Consider the following 17,367-nt stretch of genomic DNA (forward strand, 5'->3'; position numbering starts at 1 on the left):
TGGATTCTGTGTTTCAATATTAACAGATATGTTTTGAACAACAATTGTAAGCAAGGCAGTGGGGAGTGATGCTTAGAGGAGTATGACATAGTCTCTGTTTTCAAGGAGCTTAGACAGGCAAAAAAAGACATAAAAAAGACAAGACATGAAAAATTAAAAAGAAAAGAAAAGAAAAGAATGAAATAGCAACTTAAGAAAAAAAGTACTCAAAAGATATAATATGAGGACCATAGAAAATTAATTTTCTGAATTCTGAAGGTTGTTTATTTCAACTCTATCATTTTATTGAAGATGAAACTGAGCTTGGTGATAAAATGACTTACTTTGGATCACACAGTTTAATAAGTGACAGAGCTGGAAGTCATCTTGCCTTCAACTGCTCAAGAGTACTTTCCTATTCCTCAGAAAGGTAGCTAATCCATAAAGAGAGGTCAAATCACATTAAGAAGTTAATTTCAATTACCTACATGAGATACTTCTTGTTGTTGAGTCATTTCAACCATGTTCTGACTCTTTGTGACTCCATTTGAAATTTTATTGGACAAGATACTGGAATGGGTTGCCATTTCCTTCTCCAGCTTATTTTACATATAAGGAAATGGAGGCAAATAGGGTTAAGTGACTTGCCAGGGTCACATAGTTAGCAAATATCTGAGACTCGTATTTGGAGAGAGAGAGAGAGAGAGAGAGAGAGAGAGAGAGAGAGAGAAAGAGGGAGAGAGACAGACAGATAGATGGACAGAAACAGAGAGAGAGAAAGAGAGGGGGGAGATTGAAGTTTTTCTTTAAAGGGGAACAAAAGGAAGTTCTAAACAAAATATACATAAGCAAGGCAGTTTTCAAAGTAATTGTGGATTTTAGATATTTAAAATTTGACAAAATGGAGATTCATAATTTTCAATGTAATCCTCTTTTTATATTATTCTGTGTAAATAGAGATGAACTTTTTTTTTCTGTTTACATTGGAAAAAATTTTTTTTAAAAAAAAGAAGCAAGTTTGGAGTCTCAAGACATGGAATGGAGTCCAGGTTCTGACAATTACTTTGGCTATCAGTCCCTTCACTTCTGGAGATTCAGTTTCGACATCTGCAAAGTGAGAGAGTTTTTCAGAAGATATATAATAATCTGTGATCCTTCTGAGTAGTGTGGTGATGACTGGAGGAAGAATCTCGACTCTCTCTTAACTCTAGTGACTTTTTTCCTCCCTTTTTGTTCAGAGCCTTCCTCCTACCACAGAAGAGAAGAAGGTACCTCCAGGAGCAAAGAAACTGCCGGGACCTGCAGTTAACCTATCAGAGATCCAGAATGTAAAAAGTGAACTGAAATATGTCCCCAAAGCTGAACAATAGTAAAAAGGAGAAAGGTGAGTATTTTCTTAATTTCTAAAACTTTTATTAAATGATTGAAAAAAATCCAAACAGATGATATCTGGAATTTCAGAGGTGGGGTGGGTGAATGGGAAAGGACAGGTATTTCTAACAGCAGTTGATTAGTATGATGGAGTCCAGCCACTTTTTCTTCAATTCCCTACATATAGGATAAAAATATTCATGTGTACAGACACGAACATTAACTTAGCTATTACCTACATTTTTCTTTTTTCTTAAAAATGTGTTTTATTGATACCTTCTGTCTTAAGACAATCATTTCCAAACCCATCCTTCTAGACTGAACCTCTTTTAATGGCAAAGAAAAACAATCAACAACATAATTTACAGAAACCTTATCTGGAAATATAAGCAATATTCTATCCTAGAATTTTTAATTTTATTTTAACAATATTTTATTTTTTCCAATTATGTATAAAGCAATTTTAACATTAATTTTAAAATAACTTTCTTTTTAAAATCTTTATTTTTTAAATTTTATTTTTATTTTATGGAATAAAATACTTTTAAGGATGTCCTTGGTTATTGTTACTGTTCAATATTATGATAGAAATTCTAACTATAGGAATAAGAAGAGAAAAAGAAATTGAGACAACACTACTACTCTTCTATGAGAGAGAAGGTAGCTTTAATTTTGTTTCATAGGGACTTTTAGTAGTTTTTTATTACTCAAGATATAGCTTCATATAACTAATCTTTTTATTTATGTTGTTAAGGTCAAGGTTATGTTGTTAAGGTGTAAAGATCATTGGATCTGCCTTTTGTTTCATTACAGATTAAAAAGAAAAGGGAAAAACGGTAGTCCAGCAAAGTCATTTAATACATTGACTAGGTCTGACAGTATATACAGTATATATATTTCAAACTGAAATAATTGGGTTGGACCATTTTACAACTCTAAGAACAGTCATCAATATGCCCATTTCCCCAAAGATTCTTCAACACTGACTATTTTTCATTCCTGTCAATTTTCATGGTGTGAGGTGAAATGTTGTCTTAACTTACATTTCTCTATTAGTAATTAGGAGTGTGTTCTCATATATTTATTCATAATTTGAATATCTTCTTTTACCTGGCTACCTTTTTCAAATACTTAACATACTAGTGAACTTTTGAAGCCTCCATTCTTTTGATTACACATGTGGTTTTGGAAAAAGAGAGAGAATGCATAGACAGGGGACTTAAAAAGATTTTTAATCTCCCCTTAACTTTTTCTCTTTCTTGTTGGGAATCTAGGGAGTAATAACTTCATGTTTCCATTTTTTTTCTATCTGAGATCTAAGGACAGAGTTATAATTAGAATAAAATGAACGCAACTTTGTCTCATCATTGAGTCTAAGAAGGTGATGAAAAAACTGATTCCTTCAGCAATTTAAATATAACTGAACATAGTGACTATTTAGAAAGAATAGTCAAAATAGGAAGCTTACATGTATATGATATACTTTCTATCCCAAGAGATCCCCTATGCCAGGTAAGGTCTTTTCTGATCATGTTCTACTCTGCTCCCAGAATACCCCCAGTAGCAGTGTCCTGAGGTCTCTGCCTCTGTTAGAGGGCATTATCCTAGAAGATCCCTCTCAGGAGAGTAATATATTAGGGAAACAGAATGACAGATATTCACACATGGGCCAATCCTCCAAAACAATTGTCCCTTGGCTGGCTTAGTCAGAGTCATAGGAACCTAGAATCAGAGCCCAGTACCAATTTATAGACTCAGAATCCTCTCAGCGAACTTAGAAATATGAACAGATGAAACACCAAGATCACAGACTGTGACTCCTTTCATTATGGTTTCAATACGCACAACAGTAATCTCCTGCCTGGGGCTCCATCCAATACTCCATCTGTGGATCAAACTCCCATGGACTTGAATGGGAATTCAGCCAGCAGGAGGAGCATTAGGCTCAAATCATTCCCCCTTTTCTCTGGACATGTGGGTTAAATTCTGTCCTTGTCTAAAATGTGCAACAAAAGCATTTCTGACCCTGATGGCACTACTTCCCCCTGCTTTGCAAGTAGACTAAATTGATGAGAATCAGTCAGGTCACAATGAGAGAGGGTTACACTGGGTTAATAAGAGAGGAATTTGTTCATCCACTTAGAAAGAATCCTTCTTCTTCTGCTCCTAGAAGTGACACACATTGGCTTAACCTTCCTTGTTGATATTAATGAAAAACTTGCTAGTTATATAAATAGAGAAGTAAGATTTAGAAGGCCAAGGGTCCTGAAGTGAATTTGCCATCTACTGGGAACAGAATCAGAACAAACATTCTGTTCTGAGAGCATAGCTCAACCTTCCTTCAAGGAAGCCAAATTATTTAGGTCATACATAAACTGACTTAACTGATACATTTGAAAATGTCTTCCTGAAATTCTTTCCTTTTAGGCTAGAAAAAGAAAAAAACTGTTGTATGTAAAATAAAGAATAGGTTCTGATTTTTAGCATACTTAAACAAAAGAGAAAAACAAAATGTAGTGGACCAGTAATTGCTAAAAAAAAATTCCAGGGACTTTGATGTAAATGAAGTTTATTCAGAGGGATTTAGCTGGAAACATGTTGCAACATAATTTACTTTTATGACACATCAGAGCAAACTGATATTTCATTATTCTCATTCAATCCTTCTTTTATATATCTTGGCAACTCGGATAAAAGTTTCTAATAAGGTTAAGAAACTTCAGCACTTCCTTGTAGGAAAGCTCATAGAAAAGAAATCAACTTTTTGTGATCTTTAATGATATGTTTGTCAAAGAAAGTAACTTAGTACATAAATTTCTTTGGAAATAAAACAAAACAAAAATCTTTGAACTTAAACAATAGATAAACATATAATATTTACATATTGTATGATATATTGTGATATATTATATTTGTTATAAATTACAATATATGGGTATATTATAATTTGATATAATTAATATATATTATAGATATAGATATTATAAAATGATCACTTCCACAAATACAAATAGAAAGCAAGGATTGTAGATAACATTGTAAATTAGGAATAGGGTATGGAGTTCGCTTTTCTTTTTCTAAGCATATAGTAAATTCAACATGTAACTTTCAAAATTGCCCTATTTGTGTTTCCTTCTGGCCTTCTTTCTATTTTCTTTTTATTTAATGGGAAGGAAGGAAATCCTATGCCTAACCCCTACTCTTTCCTTTTCCTTCTATTGTAAAAACAAGTCCCAAACCATAACAAATGTACATAGTCAAGAAAAACAAATTTCCATATTTGTTGGACATATGAATTTCTAATACTATCTTTAGGGAGTTTGTTTTTATTAAATCTACATCATTCTAAATTTAACCTCATCTATGGTTTCAGAAAGAATTTAGTTGGAAGGACACAAAGCATGTGTTAAAATTAGATTAAGGAACAGTCTGATACGATGATTAGTTGTCATAGGCAAGAAAGTTGATTTGTTACTCTGGGATAAATGGTTAAAGGGAAAATTTCCAGTTCAGTAAAATGTTTATAAAAGTATAAGGTTAGAAAATCAAAATTACATTTTTATTACTTTGAAAAAAATACCCCCAAAGTCAAGATTTGGATCATGATTTTTTTTTCTTAAAAATCAGAATTGTGCAAAACATACTATAGTTTTTTATATTATTATTCTTGCAAAAAAACTCAAAGATACATTGAAAGTTGTATTTGCCAGAATATCTATATTAATTGCTCTAAGTTAGAGGTAAAACTGGAATATATCAGACCAATATATGAAGAAGATTAAAGGAGTGATCTTATTGCTGTGTAGGGCTAAAGGGAACATAATTCCTGATGACAGTGCTCATCAATGCTGCTCAATGTTTATTTTGCTTTGTTTTTCTCTACCAAGAAGAATAATCTTAGTGGGCATCATATTTCTTGCCTTCTCAATGGATATGGGAGAGAGTAGATGGAGGAAGAAAAATTGAAACTGAAAATAACTTTAAAAAGAATAATTTTTAAATTGGAAGAAATAAAACAAATATGACTAACAGAAGTTGAAAGCAAAGATAGCTGCTTTCAGAGAAAGTAAGATAACATCTAACTGGATTTTATGAGTTTAAGTCATGCTGCATTTGAAATTCAGTCCCTGATGCTGAAAAGACTAGTGAGTAAGGTTACTAAATACCTGTCACTGATCTTTGAAAGATCATGGAGAATGGAAGAGATTCCAGAGAAATGGAAAAGGACCATGTCCTATTTTTTTTTTTTTTTTTTTTTTTTTTTTAGGGGAAGCATCTACGTCTAAGGCCAATTAGCATGACTCAAATTTTAGGCAACATTCTAGAACATATTAAATAAATGAATAATGAACAGAAAGAAAAGGAAAAAGTGGTCACAAAGAGGCACTGAATTATGCCAGACTAATCTTATTTCCTTTTTTTTTTTTTGACAAGGTTACTAAGTTCATAAATGTAAAGAATTTTATAGATAATAGTTTATCTAGATTTTTGCAAAACATTTGATAAGAATTTTTCCTGTTATTTTTCCTTAGAAACAAAATGGAGAGCTATAAGCTAGATAATGGTTTAATTTGGTAGATTTGGGAATAATTAATGACCATATCTAAAATACACTCATTAATCATTTAATGTGAATTTAGAAGAGTTATACAGTGGCACAGGGATTTGTGCTATTTGATATAAAAATGATGGTTTTCTTATTAAATTTGTGGTTGATGTAGAAAATTACACAAAATCTACCAATATGAAATTTAATGGAGGAAGGAAATAAGCAGCTATGTGTCAGACATGTCACATTCAGCTGCCTATAAGTATAATAATTGCTTTGATAGTAGAATTTTCTTACCAAAGCTTGAAAGATGGCCTACTTTTTGGATGTATTGGAGTGGAGATTTTTTTAAGGCATGAATTGAGCCCAGTAACTATCCCTTTCAAATCTGAAATTCAGTAGTTTTGTAAGTTAAGTTGGTAGGAAAAAGGACATTCAAGGAAAATATGTATGTGTATGTGTATATGTAGGGGACGTATTTTCTCTTTTTTTTTACTTTTTTACTTTCAATTTTTGGTCTATTCCTTGCATTTTTTCTTCTTAATTTTTTTTTTTTCCTGAGGCAATTGTCATTAAATGACTTGGCCAGAGTCACTAACTCTAGGAAGTGTTAGCCAGATTTGAACTTAGCTCCTCCTAACTTCAGGGCTTGTGCTCTATCCACTGTGTCACCTAGCTGCCCCTTAATTTTTTTTTAGAAGAATAAAGAAAGGATCATAAGAACCAGAGTCAGGAATATATAGTGCATATTCAGTTAATGACTGATTGCCCAGTCTAGGTGAAGAAAAAAAAGGGATTTGTATGAAAGTAGTATGAGAGAAGGACATAGAGTTAGATTGTGGAACTCAGATATTTTCTAATTTCTCAGAAGAATCCATAATCTCTAGTTTCACAATTCTTTTCTGAAGTAGGACTGACCTTGACTATGAATTTCATGGTTTACATAGAACCAGAATATAAAGGAAATATTTAGCTTTTCCATCTAGAGAGAAATCTTTAACCTCATGGTAAAATGATTATGCACTAGTGTAGTTCTTTACAATTAATCAACTACCAAGCATTTATCAAGTGCCTGTTGTGTGCCGGGGGATAGAAATGTAAAGACAAAAATAAAACAGTCTTTGCTTGTACATTTTATTAGGTCAACTGGATCCTACTACATTCTCCAAATTGCGTTTCAGAGCAAATGTCTTGGGAACAACTTACATGTGAAATTACACCAGTATCTAGCAAGGGCTGAGTGCATTCTTTCCATGAAAAATTAGTTCAAAGTCATGCTCCTTAATTTATTGATCCCTTCTTTATTTTTATGTAAACTGAAGGAAGAAAAATGCCAGAAAATAGTTCAAAGATTTTGGGAATTTGGATTGCTTCTTAGAGAGGAAAAAAAGAGAAAGTATGGAAAAACTTTGAGAAAAAATTTCTGCAATGATTCAGCTGAATTAATTGAACAGATAGTTTTGCTTCTGGATAAGACCTATTTACAAACCAATAATTCAGAGGAAAGTCATTTTTGATTGAAGTAGACATGACACATTCGTTACTTTAAAACTGTATTATGTATCATTATAATTGCTGCCAAATTCAAGAGATGATTTTACTAGAGTTGGTAGGACAGAATAACACACGAAATAAGATGATTGTAGCAAATGATCTAGTTTTATGAGAAAGACTATATAGCTATTATTCTTTCTTTTAAAATTATTTTTAACCATTCTTTTCCTTTTAAATTTTGAGTTCCATATTCTCTGCCTGGACTCAAATTCTCTCTCACCTACAAAGATGGTAAGCAAAATAATATCAATTAATTGTATATGTGGAATCATGCAAAACAAATTACCATATTAGCCATATCCCTCAAAATAAAGAAAATAAGAAAATTATACTTCTTTTTCCACTCTGAGTACATTGGTGTCCGGAGTATACCTCTGAAGGTGGATAACAGTTTTTCATCATGCATCATTTGGAATTATCTCAGATTATTATACTGATTAAAGAATAGTCAAGTCTTTTAAAGTTGATCATTATAATATTTCTATTACTGTATACAATATACTCCTAGTTCTTCTTATTTTAATTTACATCACTTCATTTAGGTCTTGCATGTTTATTTTTGTCTTTTGAAATCACCTTCTCATTATTTTTTATAGCATAAAAGCATTTTTATCACAGTCAATTGCTACACCTGGTTCAGTTGTTTTCCAATTGATGATCATCCCCTTGATTTCCAATTCTTTGCCACTACAAAAGGGCTTCTATCAATAGTTCTCTTTCTATAGAGGCCTTTTCCTTTGTCTTTGATTTTTTTGGGATACAGACCTAGAAGTGGTGTTGCTGGCTCAATGATCCATTAGTCATAGTTCCAAATTGTTCTCTAGAATAACTGGATGAGTTTGCCACCCAACCAATAGTTTATTAGTGTATTAGTATAAGTTTCTTTTATTTCCTTGAGCATTTGTTATTTTTGCTAGGTGTGAAGTGGTACCTCAGGTTGTTTTAATTTGCATTTTTTATTCAATGATGATTTGGATAATTATTTCATTTGACTGAAAGTGGCTTTTATTTCTTCTGAAAACTTTCTATTCATGTTTTTTGACCATTTATCAATTGAGGAATGGCTCTTATTTTTTATAAATTTGACTCAGTTCCCTATAAATTTGATAAATGAGGTCTTTATCGGGGAAACTTGCTGCAAAAATGTTATATCATTATCTATGATTTTTTTTTTAGCAAAATATGGTTTCCCTGATTACCTCTCTTTTTAAAAAAAATATTTATTTATTTTCAACAATAGCTTTTTAGTTTCAAAATACATGCAAAGATAGTTTTCAACATTCACTCTTGCAAAACCTTGTGTTCCCAATTTTTCTCACTTTCCCCACCCCTCTCCTAGACAGCAAGTAATACAATATATGTTAAATATGTGCAATTCTTCTAGAAATATTTCCACATTTATCATGTTGCACAAAAAATTGATTATCTCTTTTAATTAGGTCTGTTTTTACTGTTGTTTTGTCAGAGACTATTACCTTTGCCTTTTTTATTTCAAAACATAAGAAATTCTGCTTCAGCCCTTTATTTTAATACCAGATGTGTCTTTCTATTTCAAATATGTCTCATATAAACACTATATTGTTGGATTCTGATTTCTTATCCATTCTGCTATCTGCTTCCATTTTATGGGTCAGCTCATCCTATTGACATTCATAATTATGATTACTGTGTATTTTCCTCCATTCTGTTTTTTTCTGTTTCTCCTTTTGTCTATATTCTATCCCTCCTAAAAAGTTTATTTTGCTTTTGACTATTGCCTCCCTTAATCTACCCTCTCTTTTACCATCCCCATACTTTCCCTTTCTTTTATCCTCTTCTCCTATTATTTTTCTCTTGGGTAAGACAGATTTTTGAGTGTGTCTATATGTGTAAATGTGTCTCTCTCTATATAGACACATATAAATAGATGTGTATATATGTATTTATATATACATATATGCATGTGTGTATGTGTATGCACACATATGTGTGTATATGTGTATGCACACCCATATTCACACACACACCCATATAGTTCAACCTTGGTTCAATTATTGCCCATTACCTCCTCATTTTCCTCTTTTTTTTTCATGTGAGATTTCTCCCATTCTACATCTACCTTTTCCCTTTTTTTAGTGTATTCTTTTATCTTGCCTCTCTAAAAATTATTCATGTCTTCTGTGTCTATGTAGATTAATTTTAATAAAGAAAAAATTCTTGGGTATTACAGTTATTATCTGCTCATATAGGAATGTAAATAGCTTAACTTTATTGAGGCTCTTATAATTATTCTTCAAGCTTACCTTTTTATGCTTTTCTTGAGTCTTGTGTTTGAATGTCAAATTTTCTATTCAACTATTTTTTCCCCCATCAAGAATGCTTTAAAGTCCTCTATTTTATTAAATATTTATATTTCTCCTGAACAATTCTCAATTTTGCTGGTTAGGTTATTCTTTGTTATGATCCTAGCTTCTTTGCCATCTAGAATATCATATCCTAAGCCCCCCTCTTTAACATGGAAGCTACTAAATTCTGACTTCCATGATATTTGAATTATTTCTTTCTGGCTATTTGAAATATTTTCTTTTTGACTTGAAAATTCTAAAATGTGGCCATAATATTCCTGGGAGTTTTCATTTTGAGATCTCTTTAAGGTGACAATTGGTGATTTTTTTCAATTTCATTTTACCCTCTATATTTAAGATTTTGGGGCAGTTTTTCTTTATAATTTCTTGAAATATGATTTCTAGGCTCTTTTTTCCTTCATGGCTTTCAAGAAGTCCATTAATTTTAAACTATTTCTTTTGTGAGCTGTTTCACAGGTCAGTTGTTTTTTCTGATGAGATATTTCCTACTCTATTTTTCTTTTGACTTTATTTTATTGTTCCTTGATGTTTCATGGAGTAATTAGCTTTCACTTGCCCAATTCTAATTTTTAAGGAATTATTTTCTTCAGTGAGTTTTTGTACCTCCCCCCCCCCAAAAAAAAAATTTGGGCTATTTGCTTTCTTCTTCTTCTTCTTCTTCTTCTTCTTCTTCTTCTTCTTCTTCTTCTTCTTCTTCTTCTTCTTCTTCTTCTTCTTCTTCTTCTTCTTCTTCTTCTTCTTCTTTTTCTTCTTCTTTTCTTCTTCTTCTTCTTCTTCTTCTTCTTCTTCTTTTCTTTTTTTCTTCTTCTTTTCTTCTTCTTCTTCTTTTCTTCTTCTTTTTTAGCTTTTTTGTGCTTCTTTTTCCAAGTTATTTGTTTTTCATAATTTTCTTGCATCATTTCCATTTCTTTTTCCCTATTTTTTCCCTCTATCATTCTTATCACTTTTAAAAATTCTTCCAGGAACTCTTGTTAAGTTTGAGTCCAATTGGCATTTTGTTTTGAGACATTGTTTGTAGCTACTTTAATATTATTTTCTTTTTCTGAGTTTATGTCTTGGTCTTCCCTGTTACTGAAGCAGGTTTTTATGGTCCAGTGGATTTTTTTTTTGATGTTTACTCAATTTTCCAACTTATTTCTTGACTTTGAGCTTTATATTGAAGTTGTACTCTGCTCATCTTGGGTGGCAAGCTTCTGTCCTAAGCTTTCAGCTTTTTTATACTGCTATTTTCAGAACTCTAGGGGTCTACACGATTTTGGTGTTTCCAAGGTTGTGTAGTCACATGGGGAGAGATATAATGTATTTTCTGGTCTGTACTCTGATCTTTATCCATCCTGGTAAAGGATCCTGGATCCTATTCTCCTGAATCCACAAACACCAGCCCCCTTCTTGGCCTTGGACTGTGATCAAGTCACCCCTGTCCTGTGGCTCCAAGTACTAGTCTCTTTCTGCTTTGGATCTAGGACCAGGGCCTCTATTTCCTTCTGATAGGTCACTTCTTTCTACCCTGGAACTATTATCCAGAACTGTTTATGAGAAATAAAGTTGTCAATCAGCATTAACTGCACACAGTGCCAGCAAAAGGGTCCCTGTAATGTCTCTTTGACCATTTGTCTGACCCCCCGTACCATCTCTTGGCAAGATCTCCTGAACCTGCTGCTGCTGCTATCTGACCACCTTCTGATCTGGCTCACCATTGGTACTTTTGATGTGCTCCAGGCCAGCTCCCATCCCAGTGCCACAGACTTCTCTTGTAAATCTCCTAAGTTTTCTTAAGCTAGAAACATGTCTTATTCTGACCTTTTGTTGACTCCATTGTGCTGTAATTTAATTGGAAGAGTTATTTTAAAGTTGTTTGGAAGGGAATACTGGGAGAGGTCAGTTGAGTTACTGCCATCTTGGATCTGCCTCCCATAATATAATTTTTTTTTAAAATGCACAGAACAATGATACAGGAAGCAACACATTTAGACAAATGTGCCTTTCAGTTTAAAAATGAGGTTGCAATTTTTTTTTAGTCCAGAAGGGGAATTATTATAGCTAGTTGTTGCAGGAGGAAAAACAATGCTCCATTTCCATATAACATTTCAGCAATTTGGCAGTGCTATTAGATGATTACTCTCTTTTATCACAGAGGATTTTCTATTACTTCTGAATCTGTATGCTTATTTACTCAGTTTTCTGCCCGATTCTGAAAAATCCAAAGCTGTTATCTAGAGTGAAACTCTGATATACAGAGTGAAAACATTTATAGTGTAAGATCATCTTGGATTTGTTTTTATATTTCCCCTTAAGTTAATAATTCCCACTTCATTAAGCCCTAAGGATATCTCCAGACCACTTCCTATTTTAAAACCTAGGCATCATTAAGCACTTTCAGAATGCTTTTTTTTTCTTCCATGAGGGAAAAAAAATATAACCCATTTCTATAAAACAAATTCATACCAATCGTAAATGATAATAATGAATATTTAGCATTTATGTAGCATCTAGTATGTGCCAAGTATTGTGTTAAGTGCTTTACAATGATTATCTCATTTGATCTCAGAACAAACCTAGAAAGTATCTGTTATTATTATCCTCATTTTCCAGATGAGAAAACTGAGGTAAGCAAGAGGTTAAGATATTTACCTGATGTCACAGAGCTATTAAGTGTCTGATGCCAGCTTTAAATTTAAGTCTTCCTGACTCCAGGTCTAGTGCTCTTATCCACTGTGCCACTAGTTTCACATATGTAATGAAGAAATGATTTTGGGAGACTCTACTTTTCCAACCTCATTCATGAGCTCCTAATAAGCTGTCTCGGTTTTTGTGTACTTTGCGGATGAGAATACTCCCCTTTTACTAGTCAATTAAAGAATACAATTCACAATAGAGGCACTGATAAAATAATAATGAAATATCAATAGAATATCCCATATCTATACTCATATAATTTGAGTTAGTCCTCATTTTTTAATTCTAGGAGTTTAACTGTTTCTTGTTAACAATATATTGTTGCATTCTGCTTTCTAAAATATTCTGTATTATATTCCCTATTATTGGTGAGTTCATCTCATTCTTTTTTTGTTATAGTTGTTAATTATGTATTTTTTTCCATTGTATCCTTGTACTTTTTCCACTCTTTGCCATCTTTATTTTGTTTGTGATTCTTCCCTTTCTAACTCTATCTTCCTTCTAAATCCTTCTAAAATCTCTCTCTTCTCTTTCTCTATGGTTTTCAGTTTCCTTGTTGAATTTAATCTATGACTATAATTATAAATGTGTATTTGTGAATGAATATTCAACCCTCCTTTGTTTCTCAGATAAGATTCAGATTCATGTGATGCCCACAGTTACCACCCATTACTCCATGTTTATAAATTCTTCTATTCATACAATTTGTGGGATGGAGAAAGTTCAATTCTTTTCTTTCTTATCTCTTCCTTGATACAATATTTTTCCTGTCCTTTTGTTCAGTCTTTTAAGAACTTTGAAACAACACAACATCTAATTCTTCAATTCTTTTTATTTAATGCTTTTTTTTCTATCCTTGAAGACATTAAGATTTCTTCTGTTAGAATGTACATACTTCAACATTGTTTAAATCCTTTTAGTTGGTTAAATGTATTTACATTTTCAGTGTTTTCTTGTGTTTGAAAATTAAAGGTCTTACTCAATTTATTTTTACAAGAGATACTCAAAAATCCTCCATTCCACTAAACAACCTTTTCTCTCCTAGCCCCCATAGGTTATACTGAGTATTACAAGGAAGTTATTCTTGGATTTAATCTTTAATCTTTTGCTTTTTGGAATATATTATTCTAAGATATTCTCTTTTTTATAGTAGTTGCTGCCACTACTTTTGTGATTCTGACTATAATGGGTAGTATGTTTTCTTCATGAATCCTGTGGAATTGTCTTGGATCATTGTATTGATTAGAGTAGTAAAGTCTTTCAAAGTTGATCATCATCACAACACAGTTATTACCATGAACAATGATCTCCTAATTCTTATATCTTTTCTTTTTATCAGTTTATATAGGTCTTGACACATTTTCCCCTAAAACTATTCCTCTTGTCATTTCTTCTTCTTTTTTTTTTTTTTACTTTTACTCCATCATAATCATATGCTACACCTTTGTCAGCCATTTCCCAAATGATGAGCATCCCCTTCAATTTTTCTTATTGCCACAAAAAGAATTTTGTACATATAGGTCCTTTTTCTTTTCCTTTGATCTCTTTGGGGTACAAACTTAGAAGTGACATTGCTAGATTAAAGGGTATACACAGTTTTATAGTCTTTTTGGCATAACTCTAAATTATTCCCCAGAATGGTTAGACCAGTTCATTACTTTCCCAACAGTTAATGTATCTATTTTACCTTGTTCTTTCTACCATTTGTCATTTCTGATTTGTGATTTTTGAAGTAGTATCTAAGGGTTGTTTTAATTTGCCTTTCTCTAATCAATAGTGATTTAGAGCATTTTTCATATGTCCATAGATAGCTTTGATTTTTTTCCCCCCTGAAAATTGCCTTTTTATATCCTTTGACAATTTATTAAATGTGGAATGGCTCTTTTTTAAAAAATACATTTGACTCAGTATAATAATGTATATTTGAGAAATAAGCCTTTATAAAAAAAGGAATACAAGAAGAGGCAAAAGACAGTTCTTATTATCAAGGAATTTACATTCTAGTAGGGGAGACAAGAACTAAATAAGTATAAAAATAATATATAGAAGAAATTGGAAATGATTAAAGAGGAAAGGTGATAAAATGACTATTCAGAATTCTAGGAGAGTGATGATGAAACATGCTATCCACCTTCTGACAGAGATGATGAATTTAGAATGCAGAATAAGTTTTTTGCGTATCATAAATGAGGGAATTTATTTTGCTTGACTATGCATATTTGATAGAAGGAATTTTTTTCCTTTTCTCTTTTTTAAAAATTGGTGAGGGGTGTGTGGGAGAGAGAGAAAATAGAGTCTAATTAATTATGTTCTCCTCCTCTCCTCTCCCCTCCCCTCTTCTTCCCTCTTCTCTCTTCTTACCTCCCCTTCCTTCCTCTTTCCCTATCTTCTTTTCTCTCCTCTCCTCCCTTTCCCTTTCTTTTCCCTCCCCTCCTCTTTCCTCTCTTTTCCCTCCCCTCCCTTTTTCTCCACTCTCCCCTCTCCTCTTCTTCCCTCCTCTCTCCCTTCACCTCCCCTTCCCTTCCCTCTCCTTTCCCCTCTTCTTTTTCCTCCCCTTCCCCTCCCCTGTCCTTTTCCCCGTCTTTCCTTTCTCCCTTTCTCTTCCCTACCTTTCCCCTTCTCTCCCCTCTTCTTTTTCCTTTCCTCCTTTCCTTTCCTTCTTCTCCTTTATTCAGTCCTAGGCTTGATGAAAGAACTAATTATTTTTTCTCCTTGTATTCCTCATTATTCCATTTAGTGTCTTTTTTTACGTCATTGCTGTAATGGATCATTGCACATCCAGGTTCTTCTATAACCTTTCACACCTCCATCTTAGCTGGAATTTCTTGGCTGTGTTTTCACTTTTAATGCTTTACTTGGGCCTGTTTCCATCTGCAAAACAAGACCAAAAGATTACCTAATACAGACATAGGAACATATGGGAAATTATGCAAAATGAGGTTGGGGGGATAGTTTCAGTTTTGCAACTTGTAACAAAACTTTTAAATTTCCTTTATATTGTGGAGCAGGATAAATGGCAAAGGAATAATCAGTGATAACTTTTCCCTATTAGGTATAGGCTCTTCTGTAGATGATCCCTACATAGTAATATTTTATTACTTAATCAACAATTGTCTAATAGAAGTACTTTTAAATAGAACTAGGGAGGAACCCTAGTTTTAGATCTACCATAAAGCACATAATAGATTGGTAAAGGGAAAGGGAAACAGAGATCCACTAGTCCTGCCTTTTCATTTTACAGATAAGAAAATGGAGGCTCAGAGGTATCAATGAGTTGCTCAAATATCCTATTTCCTAGTCTAGTTGTCTTTCCAGTATACTATTTCAATGGAATATTGGTACTTATTTGATGGTTTACTATTCATTTTTGTTTATGGGTCAAATGGTGGAGATCTATGTCACCAAAGGTTAAAAAAACAACCAAAAAACTAACATCTCACATAATTTGGAAGTTTACTCTTTCCTCTCTCAGCTAGAATTAGCATACTGAATAAATTATAGTCACTTAATTTGACAGATGATGTGAAATGTCATCTCTCTGACATGTAATCAGGATAATTCATTTGGCATCATCTTTTTCTTATTATTTCACACACTTTTCTTCCCCTCCATCGATAATGGGGCCAGCTATTTGACTTACACAGATATAAACTAAGAATTCATTGCATGGAAATTTCCATTCTTACTGTACTGAGTAATTTTTTTTTTGTCACCAATTTTGAAATATGTGATGCTTTGACCTGATTCTAGGAACTGTGTTCTTTCTTTTAGAATAGAATGTCTGTATGCTGGAATATGCTGATGTCTGGTTGAGGATACTTTTCCTCTGGCTTTATAATGTTCTCTTTTATTGCTGCCACTTAGTGGGTCAGAGTTTCAATGGATTCACCAGGTCTAACTACTTTAACATTTCATCCAATTTTTTTCTTTCTGGAAGAAGTCCTTGTTCCAGAAACTACTGCAACCAGTGCAGACATTTAAAAAAAGAGGAAAAAAGAAAGAAAGAAAGAAAGAAAGAAAGAAAGAAAGAAAGAAAGAAAGAAAGAAAGAAAGAAAGAAAAAATAAAAGAAAGAAAAAATGAAAGAAAGAAAAAAGAAAGAAAGAAAGAAAGAAAGAAAGAAAGGAAGGAAGGAAGGAAGGAAGGAAGGAAGAAAGAAAGGAAGAAAGGAAGGAAGGGAGAAAGGGGAAAAGAAAACTGAAAAGAAAGAGAAACCTTTAAGGCTAAATAAGAAAAGGCCTTGTTAGTCATGCCACTGGGCAGTAAATTCATTTACTGTATTTCTCTTTTAACCAATAAACCAGCATAAATGGCATTGTATTAAAATTCATATTTGTAAACTCACATTTGATTTCCTTTTGGATAGGCAATACAGCCTTTTGTGAGTACACATGAAAGCAGAATAAAAAAGGCCCAAATGAAATTCTGATGAAACACAGAGATGAGTAAAATTATACAGAATCTTTTCAGGTACAGGTTTTGAATATGGTGTTAGGGAAACAAATACCCACAGGGAAGATTGTTATATATAAATATGAAAACACAGAAGGGATTTATATAATCTTTCATGGGAACTCCTCAAAAATCCAAATTATAATTTTCCAAAGTCCAATTATAATTGATATTGTCTACATTCACTCCAAGGGACCTAAATGCTTAGAGGATTTCCCCATCCAAGATCATTCTTCAGGGTAATGGGTTAATGTTAAGGATAGAGTTTATGATTTATTGAAAGCTTTCTTTCCCTTTTAAATTTAAGATGTCTGACATGATCTTTAGAGAAATCAAACCCGTTGGTTTGTTTATGGGAAAAGTATTTATGGGAAGAGCATTAGTAGAGTCATATTGTTCAACACTTGGGACAGCTAGATGGCCTAAATGGAGTCAGACATGA

General features: G+C 32.7%; 1 protein-coding gene across 1 annotated transcript in view; it reads left to right on the top strand.

The window, feature by feature from the left end:
• The window catches only part of SMPX (small muscle protein X-linked), a 79,601-nt gene that overhangs the window by 38,494 nt on the left and 23,740 nt on the right, over window positions 1-17,367 (top strand). Inside the window, exon 4 of the mRNA XM_031959492.1 lies at window positions 1,218-1,363. Coding sequence (XP_031815352.1) covers window positions 1,218-1,349 — 132 coding nt within the window. The 3' untranslated portion in view covers window positions 1,350-1,363. The remainder of the gene's footprint in view (window positions 1-1,217; window positions 1,364-17,367) is intronic.

The sequence above is a fragment of the Sarcophilus harrisii genome, chromosome 3 (assembly GCF_902635505.1).
Source record: "Sarcophilus harrisii chromosome 3, mSarHar1.11, whole genome shotgun sequence".
Taxonomy (NCBI): Eukaryota; Metazoa; Chordata; class Mammalia; order Dasyuromorphia; family Dasyuridae; genus Sarcophilus; species Sarcophilus harrisii.